This window comes from Ciona intestinalis, unplaced genomic scaffold (assembly GCF_000224145.3).
Source record: "Ciona intestinalis unplaced genomic scaffold, KH HT000198.1, whole genome shotgun sequence".
Classification (NCBI taxonomy): domain Eukaryota; kingdom Metazoa; phylum Chordata; class Ascidiacea; order Phlebobranchia; family Cionidae; genus Ciona; species Ciona intestinalis.
The window spans coordinates 1-16,062 of NW_004190519.1; the positions used below are offsets into that span (position 1 = coordinate 1).

General features: G+C 35.8%; 1 protein-coding gene across 1 annotated transcript; it reads right to left on the bottom strand.

The window, feature by feature from the left end:
* Positions 1-8: 8 nt before the first annotated feature.
* Positions 9-11,917, bottom strand: LOC100186451 (basement membrane-specific heparan sulfate proteoglycan core protein-like; the record flags this gene model as incomplete). The annotated part of the gene is made up of 10 exons (XM_026839356.1): positions 9-116; positions 170-316; positions 1,104-1,370; positions 2,501-2,800; positions 4,695-4,836; positions 4,889-5,019; positions 7,334-7,522; positions 10,703-10,848; positions 10,914-10,996; positions 11,733-11,917. Coding segments are annotated over 10 exons (1,673 nt in total), but the record flags the coding sequence as incomplete, so codon positions are not given.
* Between the last annotated feature and the right edge of the window lie 4,145 nt (positions 11,918-16,062).

Consider the following 16,062-nt stretch of genomic DNA (forward strand, 5'->3'; position numbering starts at 1 on the left):
TTGAAGCTGGATTACAATTTATTTTTAACAATTTCAAACCTGGTTTCGAGTAAAAACAAAACTTTGTGATGTTGATGTTTGTGGCTGATTAGTTGCATCATTCGTTACCATGGCTCCTAAATACAGAGTGGTTTATATTTTGTAAAGCAGAGGCTTATGGGAGACATACCATCCTTTGTTAAAGTGGTTGTATAAGTAGTTGGGTTAAGTGAGAATGTGATGGTACATGATCTTGGACCAGGTGGGGCAATATACCATGTACATATGTTACTGTGGCTAGTTGTACCATCATTCACTGCAAATCCTTCAGCTGCATCTGGAGATGTAAATATAAATTTATTACTTGGTGTTAATGAAGTAATAATGTTAATATTTAATGTATTGTCTGGTTCTAATCAGACTGAATTAAACACTTGAATATGATTTGTATATTTATTGAATAAATAACCAAGAGAACACATACAAGTTCCAATAGTTAGCCACCATAACAAATAACACACCAAAATTAAACTGTTAATCAGTTAGAACTGAAGCAAATGTTGTGAATTGATAGCATTGCGTATCTCGCATAATTTCAATATAAAGTCATGAAGAATGAAATGTATAATGAATATGAGTTAAATATAGTTTGTTATTATAAGCATTCAGCAACACATCAAATTGCAAACATTTATTTCACAAAAGTTGATTATTCTATAAAGCTTATTATCCTGTAGAAATCAAAAATAAAGAATATATTCTATTTACAAATCTAATGATAATTATAACATGGTTTTCTGTTACAAGCACTACATAATACAAAAGCATAATTTAATAAAAAAGTTCCTGTTTTAGAACAACATATTTTTTTGTGTAACTAAACATACATAAGGAGTCAAACTAGTCTGACAGTAATTAACAGAAGTATTTTATGTTACTCATATAAATATTTCTATTACTTGAAATAAAAATTTTCCGATCCTATTAATTGTATATGGTTGGCCAAGCACAATTTAATGATAATTGCACAATATGATTAAAAGCATTAGATGTGAAGTGCACAAGCAAGATAGATCAGTTTGTTTCTAAATCAAACATTTCCATGCAGATGTTGCATTACTCACAATATACATCAACGTATAAAGATGATGAAAAATTTCCAAAAGCATCGCTTGTGTGACAAGAATATGATCCTGTATCTTCTGGGGATAGATTGTTTATGGTCACATTATTTGATCCAAAGTTTTTAATTCCATCTTTCTTCAAAATTATTAACGTGTTCATTTCATTCTGGTTGACAATTCCACAGGATAAACTTAAACTTTCTGTTTTGTTTCTTGTGATGGTAGAAGATGCCGTTGTTGTTCCATCAACCATTATGTTTGGTACTCCTGTTAAATAAACAGTGTAAATGATAAGTTGAGCTGACATTAATCACATTTCAACTTACTAGTTTTAGATACCACTGTTATGTGTTGAGTAATGCTGGTAGTACCACCTCCACAAACACCATTACCAACCGTACATGTGATGGTTGTGGAATTAATAACATTTACATTGTTGATCTCACAAGTGTTTGGTAAACTACCACAATTTATAGGAGAACAAGACCAGTTACAAGTTACAGCAGGGTTTCCATCAGCTGAACAATTCATGGTCAACGTCTCATCTGATCTAAGCAAGTAACCACTGCTTGAATTGATCAACAGATCAGTGAATTTGGTTTTAAACTTTGGGTTCGTTGCTGCATCTGGAGCACAAGGTTGCTCAGTGTAAAAATAAAAGGTATGATATATATACATGAAGAGAACTTTGTTTATTAGTGTTAATGTTGTTATAACATTTGCACCACAGGAAATTGCAAACGTATATTTCAACAAAGATGATTATTTAAAATAGCTTTAAGTCGGCACAAAACGAAAGAAAAGACTTCAATTTAAGAAAAATCAAGAGTTTATTACAACACAGTGACACATTAACCACAAACACAGTGAATACAGAACAAAATTAAGTTCAAAGTTCTTGTTTCAGAACAACAGCATATTAATATGTAATTAAACATAGTACACTAATTACAGCAACACTTATTTGATTTGAGTAAAGTAAGTGCTTTAAGAATTTAAAAATAAAGAGCTTTTCCAATTGATCTGGTTTTCAAATCAAACATTTCCATGCAAATGTTGCATTACTCACAATATACATCAACGTATAAAGATGATGAAAAATTTCCAAAAGCATCGCTTGTGTGACAAGAATATGATCCTGTATCTTCTGGGGATAGATTGTTTATGGTCACATTGTCTGATCCGAAGTTTATAATTCCATCTTTCTTCAAAATTATATTTGTGTTCATTTCCTTCTGGTTGGGAATCGCACAGACTAAACTTAAACTCTCTGTTTTGTTTCTTGTGATAGAAATAGCTGTCGAAACATCACCATCAATTACAAAATATGGATCTCCTATTGATAAATAAACAATGTAAATGAATGAAAGCTGTTTCTTACTGAAGTTCCAACTTACTAGTTTTAGATACCACTGTTATGTGTTGAGTAATACTGGTAGTACCACCTCCACAAACACCATTACCAACCGTACATGTGATGGTTGTGGAACCAGTAACATTTACATTGTTGATCTCACAAGTGTTTGGTAAACTACCACAATTTGTAGGAGAACAAGTCCAGGTACAAGTTACAGCAGGGTTTCCATCAGCTGAGCAATTCATGGTCAAAGTCTCATCTGATCTAATCAGGTAATCACTGCTTGAATTGATCAACAGATCCGTGAATTTGGTTTCAAACTTTGGATTCGTTGATGCATCTGGAGCACAAGGTTGTGCAATATAAGCATTCAATAACTGTGACAATATTTAACAATGCAAAACAGGCATAGGCCTAAATAAACATAAACCATTTACTCAACTTTGCACTTACATTGTTTCATATATTACTTGTTACCTTTACTAGTTAGCATAACTGAAATAATCTAGTAATTTGAGCTAATCGGAAACTAAACTGAAAAGTGAAAATGTCCCTTCTATTTAAGATAAAAACTGTATGTGTTGTGTCACCCTCTACCAACCATATTTAGTCAAGTTGAAACTGTGACTGGTGATTTGGTTTTACCTTTCTCTGCATTACAGGACTGTTATTAAGAACTACAGCCTATTATGAAAATCCAACCTTAACCTATTAATACTAAACTGCAATCAAAATGTTCTATGCTCAGTTTAATTTTTGTCCAATTGATGAGTATGAACAGTTGCTGGTAGATTTAGATCCTTTCTTCTTCTTGATCCAAACTTATTGCATTGTAATAACAGGAAAATGTTAAGATGTATCAAGAATGGGAAAAAGGTCCAGGATATAATTCTGAAGTTGCCCATCAAGCAATAATAGTAATTTACATTTGTTCAAAATAGTCATGTGTTTAATTTTGTATTGAACAAATAAAAATAAGTAACAATGTTGCCGTTGGTATTAATTAATGGTCAATTAATACAACTAGATTGTCTGCAATAAAGAGTAACAATCCTCACAACAGCCAACTAAATATGAGGCCAATTAAGTGTGAAAACAAAACTAAGTTTGCTGTATATAAACATACACCATCTCCTAAATAGAAGCATTTGTAGTATGGGTGACTTTAAATGAAAGCAGCAGTGAGCGATTCCTATTAGGCCATGTGGAGTTTTTAAAGTAAGTGTTCCGATGATTAATTAATATACATATGATATGGATATAAACAGCGAACACAGTGAGATTGTTGTAGTGCCCACAGCCACAGGGATAAGGATTACAAATTGAATTGAAAATTGAATGCGGTAAGGCTTAGCCTGGCTATTTGGACAATTGGCCAACTGTTGCCTGAATACCAGGTTCCATGGCCTGCCACAGCGTAGTATATAACCCTAACAAAATATAATGGGTGCCCTTAACTATACATCTTGCATTATTATTCTGTTAAATTAAATGACTTTCATAATATTTGCAATGAACGAGGTGGATGCTCAGTAAGTGAATAATTAAAAGGTGAGTGATGGTGGTTACAAACCACAAATAGGGTTTAACAACCAAGTCTTACTATAGCCTACTGTGTTAAAACAAACGAGTGTACACTAGTAATTAATAGGCAATAGTATAAAAAATTATGTTTTTTAAGTTTATGTTTCTAAATGCACTTCTCTAAACCTTTACTAGGTTGTAATAAACATATTTGCTTGCAAAGTTATTAAACTGCATACAGTAATGCAAAACCATGGTTATATAGTCAAATAGCAACCGCTGAGTTTAACTTGTGGCAGATATCCTTAGTATAAAGTTAAACCATAAACTGGGTAGGTTGCTTGCCATCAGTGTCTAAACTGTGGAAAACTGAACACAAAGATTTTCTTATGTGGCCACAGAGGTATTTGAACAGATTATACTTTATACAGTATGTGGTGAAACGCAAACCACTATTTCAGAAATATTTCTTCCATAAATAAAAATCTTGGGCACCACTGGTCTATATCATGCTTAAAAATGCAATTTATGAAACCATGCCAAACCTATTACAAGAAAATGCAGCTTGCTTTAGCTTCACCCTCTTGTTCTTAATCATAAATAAGCTTAAAAAGCTTATTCCTAGCATAACATATCTTTGTTGGCATTCAATTTAACACTAGCATAGCACAAATAAATTCTATTTTTACACTATAATAAATTGTACTCACAGTGTATAATCAATGTCTTGCTGTCCCTTCCCAAGTTTGAATATTTCTGCATGGCAGTGTAGCTATTTATAGCTCTACATTCCACTATATCTCCATTGTTTGAACTACTCAGTGGATTGCTTGTCCATGTGTTTCCAACCAACTGGTAGAAGCAATTAAATAAATAACAGCTTAATATTTTACTTCAACTTTACCGTTTGGTTTTGATTATTGAAATAAATTTCAACTCTGTCCAAAGAAGGAACACCCCCAGATGCATTACATTGGAATGTAGCAATGTTTCCAGCACAAATGGTATTGTTGCCAATCAATGTAGCAGTTGGTGCTGTAAAGTATTGAAAACCTGTACAAACTGTAAGTAAATTATGGACATTCAAAATCCAAAAACTTAAATAACTCTCCCTGTGCAAGAAGACAGTCCATACTTATTTTAAACACATGAACATTTATACAAAGTTATTTTAAATTCGAATACAATTTAAAATACACCACAGTCAGGCAATCAAGGATATTTAAAGCGAAAAAATCATCTGTAAATACTGCCTATTTTCAATGCCGCCGGCATCGCAGGTCTGACATAACAAACAGGTTTATATTATCATAAATCCAGCATTCATGCAAGCAAGAGACATGGGCGATTGTGACATAACATATTCAGCTATGTCGTAATACCGGTATGATATTTCATTGCGGCATAAGAGGGATTCTGACTAATGTATTATGTAACAATACGAACCAATATGTATGTTCGGTTAGTATAGATCTGTGTATTACAGAATATAAAACACAGACAACCTTAAAGCAATATTAAATTCCTGGTATTTCGTACAAAGGAAATTCGTTGCAGTTAGAAAGGTTTAGATTTTTTTAACTGTGGTTGGTGATTGCCGATTAGTTTTATTAAACCAAAAGAAAGCATTCCCAGTAGAGTATTCCCTAATTAAACTAGCTTCTGCTAATAATTTCAATGTTGACCGGACAACGTTTGTCGTGCGTAGTATAAATGACACTATGTCGTATTTATTAGAAAATCTCTGTAACAAAACTTTTTTTACCGATATATGTTTAGCACCATGACAGTTTCGTGTATGTTGCACGTGGAAATCGGCAATCAGGCTTTGGATCGTAAAACAGGAAACACGATTAACTACTTTTCATATTACATTTGTGCGTTAAAACTTACAACCAGGACCGCAATAGAAATCAATAGCTCATTAAGAGTATATGCAACATGCTAAAACAGAAATGAGAATTTAGTGTTTGACACTTAAGCAATTTGTAATTTTAAAATAGTATATATAGGCCCATAATTTTAAAACTCTATAATTTTAACATTAATTTAAAACTGAAGACTGGTTACAGAAACCCATTATATTGTCACAATACCCTGTTCCAATGTGCATATTATAAATGAAAGCTACAATTGTAATTGTAATACATTCGTTTAATGGATTGCGCAATCATAGGGTTACAATTCCTTGTTTACGATTGATAGTTATTTTCTACATAGGCGCCTAACGCGGTCAGACATTTGGCACATTGGCTATTAATTGCTTCATAATAAGATATTCAAACGCAAACGATTTACGTATTTCATAAAGTTAAACCATTATGCGTCCACGATTTAAGCTCTAGTGTTTACAGATTAGCTTCTGGCCAAATTTATGTAACTTTGCCAGTTAAACATACACTCACCAACGTAACTGTTACATCAGAAGCTGTATTGTGATGTCATCCATTATCGCAAGGTAAGAAATACCAACTTGCCGCGATACACTACGTCACAAACGGCATTGTGATGCAATCCATTATCGTAACCTACGTATTGCCTAATCCCAACCCTCACAATCGCCATTGTGATAGAAACAAAGATCGTAGGATATTGCGTGTGCCTGCACCTGCAAGTTTGACGATCTTTCAATACGTTACAACCGCTACTACTGTGTGTATACGTTCAACGTGCTGCGTAACGTGTAATGCGAAAGTTAAACCTAACCAGCGCGTAATGTGCGAGTGCGGTAATTACCTTATTAGCTTACGTATGATGTAATAAGTAGTTGATATTTGTAAGTATGAGTTTGCCTAACCTAGACAATCAAAACTTAGGCGCCTATGATTTTCTATTGTTACTTGAATAATATTCAATATATATGCTTGCTATGTGGTAGAAGCGGTACACTAGCGCGGGGTTATAGCAGCATTATTTGACGTCAAAACACACATGTCTTCGATTTTTAACTGCTGGAAAAGTTTAAATGCGAACCACTAAAGTCGCCGGATTTTTGTTTTTTTACATGTCTGCCTGTGCAAACAATTATACTTCATTTCGGTAAACAAAGTTATGGGCGAAGTTTCTCTAATTTCTTATGAATGAGAAAGCTCTGTACCATTAGAAGCTCCATTTGGTTTAAATTATACATTACACCCGCTTAAATTGATATGATTGAATGTGGATATTCTAAGAAAGAGCAAACCACACTGAAAGGGAAGGGACAAAGACAAAATTCTGTTTAGCACTTTGTAGTTAATTAAATTGTAATATACAGGAAATCCCAAATAAACCATCATTGTAATAAAAAGCACATTCTGCTGTCCTGTACCGAAAATTGCACCCCATAGATTAAGATAACAAAACTCACCTGACCAACATTGAACTATATTTTCATTCTCCCACTCTGCTGTAGCAAGGCATTTGGTTGCAGTGTTTCCAGTTGTTCCATCCATATTAAATAAAGTTGACCCATGGGAACACTGGAAGTTAGCTTGAGTGTTGTAGACACCACTTGATGGGTTGACTGGAACATTGTTGGGTGTTGGAGATGAACACTCTGTTGAAGAACCATTAGCAAAAAATAACCAAGTGGCCATATCTCTAATTGGCACAAACTTCACAATGTAAATACTGTTCATGAAGCAAACATACATGAATTTTACTAACTGACACTACTATAGACCGACCGATATGAATTTGTTTTTAATATCTAAGATATTGCAAGTTATAACACAGAAAAAACTTTTTCTGCATGTTCTTAGTAGATAACCTCATATATGTTGCTTTTGTACGAAACACGTAAAATCTAACTATGACTTTAACTATGGCACGTGAATGTTAAACTACGACAGATTAAAGGTCAAGTAGGACGCATGTGTTTAAAAAGGGGGTTTTTCATAAGTACGCCCAGTCAACATTTATCTCCAACGAGTTTAAAACGACTTCTTTATTGGTTGTACACACTAATATATAACCTATTTTATGCGGAGAATTAAATTTATTTCCTAAACCTGCATACATCATAATAATGGGAAGCATTGCATGATGATTTGATTTCTTGGTTAGGCACTTGGTACAATTCTCCCCATTGTTATATTATGAAACGTCATAAATGATAGTTATGTTTTGCAATAGGACGTGTGATGTAACGATTAATTGAAACAAAAACGTTTTAAATCCAAGAAAAAGAATCATAAGATTAAATGTGTGGGAGCGTGTTAGGACTTTTTGGCTGTATGCGTGTTTGGGGCCAAAAAAATCTCATGACAGCAAAAAGCACCCCCGCTTGTATATATCAAACATTGCCAGCACGAAAAACCTTCTTTGCCCCCAATTTTTTTGCCTTAATCTTTTTTTGAAGTTAATTACTTATTACTTCGGTACTAAAATTTAGGGATGTGCCAAATTCGTAGAAGCTTGGGCTCGCCAAGTTCAGTGCTGCAGACCATCTAGAAGGGGCTGTTTGGTGTTTGAACATCCCCTTCAGAAATGTTATACATATTTTCGTTTACATAGCTCTAAACGAATAACGGCGCGCGTCAAAGTAACGATAGTTTGTAGTTGATTTAGATCAAAATTCTGGGACTTAAAATCAACTATAATACGACTGCTTTTAATAAATGTGACTGATTGCGCAAGATGTTGCAATCGTTATCTATATTATTGTATCTACACGCTGACGAAAAGATCACTTGTCTCCCGAGTCAGACCACAGCAACGGTAAATCGACAAAGGAAATGCGACCAAATTTACAAATGGGCATAAATTAATTTAATATTTTATTGGTAATTTTGACAGCGGCAAGCAGCTTGGACAAGAAATTGGATAATTCGTGATCCTAGTTTGTTACGGAGCACCAGGGTTACAATGAAAGATTACCCGCTGTTATGAACAAAATAAAGGCTTCAACCCTGAAGACTCGTATAAAAGTACGTCGGCAACCAGTTGCGACGGTTTTCAAAATACGTCGGCAATATGCCGAGGATTTAAAAGATGGTGGCCGGGCGTGACGTCACGAATCGCAACGTCAGCGCGAATTTGACCTTCTCGAATTACAGTCGGTATCGTATAACACGAGCGCCCAATGTTTCGTATCTGATTAGACAGATTTTTAATAAAAAAACATAGGTTCCTTAACTTTTTTAGCTGCATTACGTCTTCTGCTGCATTACGTCTTCTGCTGCATTACGCCTTCTCTTTCACCGCAAACCATGTGTTCTAAATGATTTTAATTAGCGACGCTTTTCGTCCAAAAAGGAACGTATTCTCGTACGCCTTTCTCCTTGATGACTTCATAAGCTCGTGCCGCGCTTTTGGTTAAATCTCGGCGCTCGGCAAACCTGAGCTTTTACAACTTCAACACATTCCTATTGTTAACACCAAATTCACGAAACATTACCAACATCGTCTGCTGCATAGCCCAGGACGAAGTATTTATTGCAAACGTATCAATCCTTTACTTGATTGCATACGTAAAAAGGCAAATATCCAACCTGTTTTTCAAGCTCCTGCTGGCTAAATATTCAAGGGGACAATCGTTATTATGACGCAAATAAACAGCGTGTGAATTGCTATTATGTCGTAATCAATTGCCAGGTCAAACAATCGCTATTATGATGCAATGAATGCTTACTATTTCGTAATAAACATGCCGTTTGGCTGAGGAAAACATCCTAAATATACAGCAGTGCTACTTCTGGAACATATCTAGGCTATTTATTACCGCAAATTACATTTATTTTACACACAGCTGTGAGAAAGGTCGTGTTACCAATTCCCGCCAAAAAAAAACGTATGCGCCGCACATATACAAGGACATTAATGACGTCATAGACAAGGCGCAGGTGCGTTAGGAAATCGGTGCGCCTGACTTTATTTGCTATATACGACTACTATATGTATTATATTACCTCACTTTTAGCTTTTATGCCCGTAATTTTTGCAATTTCGCGTCTGCAATATGAAAATATTTAAAAAAAAAACTTTTCGTTTTTTTTCTACATTGTCGGCAATAAACTGTCGACAGTTTGTCCAAATGCGTCGGCAAAACCGTGGGCAATTGCCGACGTGAGTCTCCAGGGCTGAGGCTTGAATCATAGTGGCGAAATAGGTCTGGCCAGTGGCCACCAACCTTTAGCTAAACCATAGATATGTTTAGGTATCTATATCTAAACACAAATTGTATTCACATGCTTCTTGTGTTCACGTGCGTAGAAAGTATTCATCTTATAAACGAGACAAAATCCTTAATGGCAGACGTGAAAAAGCAAACATTCAACCTGATTTTAATTTCCTTCAACAATTACAGAAATATAAATTTGCGTTCACGCAGGTCCCAGGGCAGTCATAAGTAATGCGTTGGCTAATGGTGCGTCTTTGGGTGCTACTTATTTCAAGATAGTTAAAGATGCCGACAAATTGACATATTTATGTTTGGGCTTAACAAGCGTCGCAGTGTAAAATTCGAGAAATCGTTGATGCGAACGCACCGGCTCGTGCACTCGCCTGCCTGAGTGTATGTGTGAGTGTGTGTACGTGCGGGAGGTTATGTGTGTTTTGGCAAGCATGGAATCTGTTGGCGTTAAACGACCGCGAACTCGTCCCCGTTAAACGACGCTACGTTACACGTCCGCCTAAAATAATGCAGGAATAATGCAGGTTACACATATATATATATATTTTATAGAAGTTCTATTTTTTATTAATTACCAATACCAGCAAACTACACATAATACACCTTTGATTTGTAACTGAACTTGAGTGATACAACCGACTGCCGAACAACTGAGCGAAACTGTTGATTGATTGAGGGTCAAATTAACATTCCTGATTTCAAGGCTCATGGGGAAAGTGTCATTAGTGTTAACAATGGATGTAGTTGTGCTGAGAATAAACATTATTAACGAATAATAACAGCATTCATAATTTTATTTACTTTCAAAACTTACCTTGATGATGTGTCATAACTCGAAGCTAGATTTACATATTGTGGAACTTGATTGTTTTTAATTCTGTACGTACCAATTTCCACCTTTGCAAAAAAAAAAAAAAAGTATTTAAACTTTGAAATAAAGATGCGTTCTAAAGGTATTTCATATAAGTTGAAGTGTAATTGAGATTTCAGTATAATAAAATTAATATATATATATATATATATATGTTCTTTTTGACAGACAATCATGTAGTAAATGTACCATTACAATATAATAAATAGGGAAGTGCTGAGCCGAGCCCGAACTTAAAAGCTTGTGCCCGAGCGTCTCCTTTTTTGGCGCTCGGCTGAAAACTGGGCCGAATACCGAGCCTTATGCTATTGCTATAATGTTGCACGAGAGAGCGAAAAATATTAAAAATGAAAGAACCGAAGCTACTAAAAGAGAACGAGACTAGTCAGCGTAGCTTTCTCTTTAATTATTTTTCGTTCGTTGTGAATTTGCTCTCTCGCAAGTAACGAATCGCAATGTCAGCGAATTTGCCCGTATCGAATTACAGCCGGTGTCAAACTACACGATAAAAAGCCAAAAACTCCTGAACTTTATTATAAAGAAATAATAAAAACTGGTGTAACAATTATAAATATATTTTATATGAATTTTACATTTTGCAACAGTGGGAATTACAAAACGAGACGGCGCCCGTGCCGAGCTTTTACAACTTCAGCACATCCCTAATAATAAAATTAATTTCAAACAAGAAAACCGGTTCTAAAATATACAAACAATGTAAGAATGCTTTATTAAATTGATAATATTTACTATTAAACTTACATCATTTATTTTCCATCTTAATGTAGCTGTTGTACTTGCAGTATAAGTCACATTACAAGTAGCAGTGGCATTTGATCCAACTGATGATATTGGGGGTTGTAGAGATAACGCAGAGAATGTGAATGGAGCTTGGGCATTTACTGTAAACAGGAATGTTAAAAAATTGCGAGAAATTGCAAACCAATCTAAAGTGTATGTTTTTTGCTTCAGTCAAAGCAATATGACAGACTGACAGACTGACAGTCAGAATTTATTTCAACATAGTTCCCTCACGTCCCTGTGAAAGAATATGGAACCGGGTATAATGATTAGCGTAATTCATTCTGGGCTTGTGCTGAAACTGTAGCGGCAGTGACGACGCTTTTTAAAAAACACCACTATAAAATTGCCACCATAAAGTTGTTTAGATATACCACGTTACAGTTACGCGAACCAAGCCAATTGTCGTAATATTTTAAGCCATACAAGATTGCGTTGAAAAAAACAACACCACAAAAGTAACTTTTTCCTAAAATAATAGGTTTATCAAATCACTAATGAGCTAGTGCTGGCTTGCTGTCAGTGAGCTTTTGAAATTGAGGCGTTGCTTAACGAGTGTACGAAGTAGTTTTTGCAAACATTTCTATACTTTACTTATGCGCGTGAAAAGCAGGGCTCGACATTAACACTTCTCCGCTTGTCCCGGACAACCAAAACAATCCATGGGACAAGTGAATTTGCACTTGTCTGAAGGACAAGTAGAAAAATAACGTTCATATCGAATGTTAAATACGCCGGCGTATCGACAAATTTGTATATTTAGGCTTCACAAACGCGTCATATTAAGAAGGGAAGTAAAAATCGAGAAATCGTTAATGCGAACGCACCGGCTCATGCACTCGTCTGCGTGAGTGTATGTGCGATTGTGTGTGCGTGCGCGAGGTTACGTGTGTTTTGGCGGGAATGAAATCAGCTGGCAGGAATTAAACCGTAGCTTGCTTTCATTTGTAAGTTTTTAAAACGACTGAGACAAAGTTAATGTCTTTATAAGTAGCTATTTAATAAGGCCATTGAAATAATCGCTCGTATTTAAAAATCTCAATTACACTTTATTTAATTTTTTTTTTCACAAAATACTTTACGATTCTACGTTAAAATTTTTCACAAAATACTTTACGATTCTATGTTAAAATTCACTGGCTAAACGACAGTGTTACGCTCTTCCACGAGTAGACCTGTGTTATTTCGTAACCTAGATTTAGCTTGGCTGCCCTTCTTTGTATACAGATTTACGAAGACTAGTTCTTTGTTTTAAGAGATTTATTCATTTCTCATTATCCTAAGGTTTGTAAATTAAAGTGTAAAATGGATTTGTTTAGGGGAAAGAAAGTGTTATTTTTAAATCTCACATCTTCCGGGTGCATTTAAAACCCCTATATTTTATGGCTGCACCACTGCTTTCAACTTTTGCGGGTAGTAAAATCCGGCTGATGTCGACAGGGCAAAATATGCACTCTTTACGTTTGTGGTTGCGATAGGGGTAAATAGGTTTCACCCCCCAAATAAAACCGAGTTTGCTAGCTGCTGCTTTTAAGATGTGCACAACGTACAAGTATACATTGAGGTTTGAACATAGCATTTCTAATGTATGTTACAAAATATGCCGCGTTTGAAAAAATTGTTCATTTCATTGGGACAAGTAAAAATTTTGTTGGGACAAGTACACTAGTGTATTAACTTGGCCTTTGGACAAGCACCTAAAACAAGTTAATGTAGAGCCCTGAAAAGGCAAATATGCAACCTGCTTTGAACCTGCAGGCTAAATAATCAAGGGGACAATCGCTATTATGACGCAAATAATTATAACGCAAAATTTGCGTTGCAAATAATGTAAATTTCTAGTAGGGATGTACTAAAGCTCAGGTTCGCCAAGCGCTGAGCACCTATGACGTCATCAAGGCGTGCAAGAATACGTTCCCATTCATTCGAAAAGCGTCGCTAATCAAAATAATACAGAAAACGTGGTTTGTGGTTAAAGAGACGTGTCGTTTCATAATTCCCAGTGTTGCAAAATGTAAAATTCATATAAAATATATTTAATTACAAACTGTTTATAACAATTGCAGCAGTCTATATTATTTCATTACAAAAAAGTTCAAGAGTTTTGGGCTTTTTATTAAAAATAAGATACGGAAACATTGGGCGCTCGTGTAATTTGACACCGGCTATAATTTAACACCGGCTGTAATTCGATACGGGCAAATTCGCTGACGTTGCGATTCGTTACTTGCAAGAGCAAATTCACAACGAACGAACAATAACTAAAGAGAAAGCTACGCTGACTAGTCTCGTTATCTTTTAGTAGCTTCACTTTTTTAATTTTTAATATATTTCGCTCTCGCGTGCAATATTATAGCAATAGCATAAGGCCCGGCACTCGGCTCAGTTTTTGGCCGAGCTCCGAGCGTCAAAAAGGAGACGCTCGGGCACCAACTTTTGAGTTCGGGCTCGGGTCGGCAAATCCCTAATTTCTATTATGTCGCAATCAATTGCCAGGTCAAACAATCGCTATTATGATGCAATAAATCCACGTGTGAATCCCTACTATTTCGTAATAAACATGCTGCTTGGCTGAGGAAAACAACATAAATATACTGACATCAGTGCAACTCTACTTCTGGACCATATTTAGGTTGTTCAACTCAGTGCTGCGATTTGTTGTCAGGTATCGTCGAGCGCAATTTTCGACATTCAAATTGTCGCGAGAAACTTAATCATTCTGACGTCATAATATGTCACATCAGAAACCCCCTCAGAAATTTTATACATATTTTCGTTTACGTAGCACTAGACGTATAATGGCGCGCGTCAAAGTAACGGTCGTTTGTAGTTAATTTAAATCAAAATTCCGTGACTTAAAATCAACTACAAAACGACTGCTTTTAATATATGTGACAGATTGCGCAAGTTGTTGCAATCTTTATCTATACAGTCCGCGAATTTCACAGAAGCTCGAAGCTAAAGCTTCCGCAAAGTGAAATACGGCAGCTTTTTCAAGCTTCTGTCTTTTTACGCAAGCTATTTAACAGGTAAAAGCATAGGCCATGGCTTTCTCCTAAAGCGTGCAGATCGCGCTTACAGAGCATTCTATCGTTTTTTTTTTGTGAAAAGAAACAGGCGAGAGCGGAAGAGTGCTCCATGCGAACGCGTGCACATAAAGCGTTCTCTCATTTTTATAAAAGAAACAGGCGAGAGCGGAAGAGTGCTCCATGCGAATTCGTGCTCATAAAGCGTTCTCTCATTTTTATAAAAGAAACAGGCGAGAGCGCGCTCTCTGCAAACATGTGCTCTGAAACGTTCTCTCATTCAGAGCTGTTTTGCCGAGCATTGCTCGCGACACTCAGTCCAATTTAAGTTATTTAAATTTTCTTTTCGCGGCAATAACTGTTAAGTTTAGCGACATGTCGGCGTCGCGAAACCAAGATTCGGCGCAAGCCATTGTCGCAGTGGGCAATGTCGCCAAAATCTACTGCAGTTGTCCAATCTTACGCGACTAAATGCCTGTCGCGACAGTTAGCGCAGCGTTGCTAAAAAATCCAGGTGTTGCCCAGTGCTGCGATTCGTTGCCAGGTGTCGCCGAGCGCAACTTTCGACGTCCAAATTGTCGCGAGAAAATTAATCATTCTGACGTCATAATACGCTTTTTCATATATATGACTGATTGCGCAAATTGTTATCTATATTATCGTATCTACATGCTGACGAAAAGATCGAAAAATCTCCCAAGCCAGACTACAGGAACGCTAAATCGACAAAGAAAATGCGACAAAATTTACACACCGGCATAAATTAATTTAAAATTTTATTGGGTGTTTTGACACCGGCAAGCAGCCTAGACGAGAAATTTGATAATTTGTGAATGTAGACAATTGGTTTGTGACGAAGCGCCAGGGTTACGGGAAGATTACTCGCTGTTATGACCAAAATAAAAGCTTGAATCTATAGTGGCGAAATAGGTCTGGCCAGTGACCACCGAGCTTTATCTAAACACAAATTGTATTCACATACTTATTGCGTTCACGTGCGTAGAAAGTATTCATCATATAAACGAGACAATCCTTTACATAATTACAGACGTGAAAAAGCAAAATTCAACTTGTTTTCAAGCACCTGCAGGCTAAATAATGAACGTGTTAGTCCCTATTATGATGCAAATAATCGACGTGTGAATTGCTATTATGTCGTAATGAATTACCAGGTCAAACAATCGTTATTGTGATGTAATAAATCCACAAGTGAATCCCCACTATTTCGTAACAAACACACTGCTTATGGCTGAGGAAAACATTGT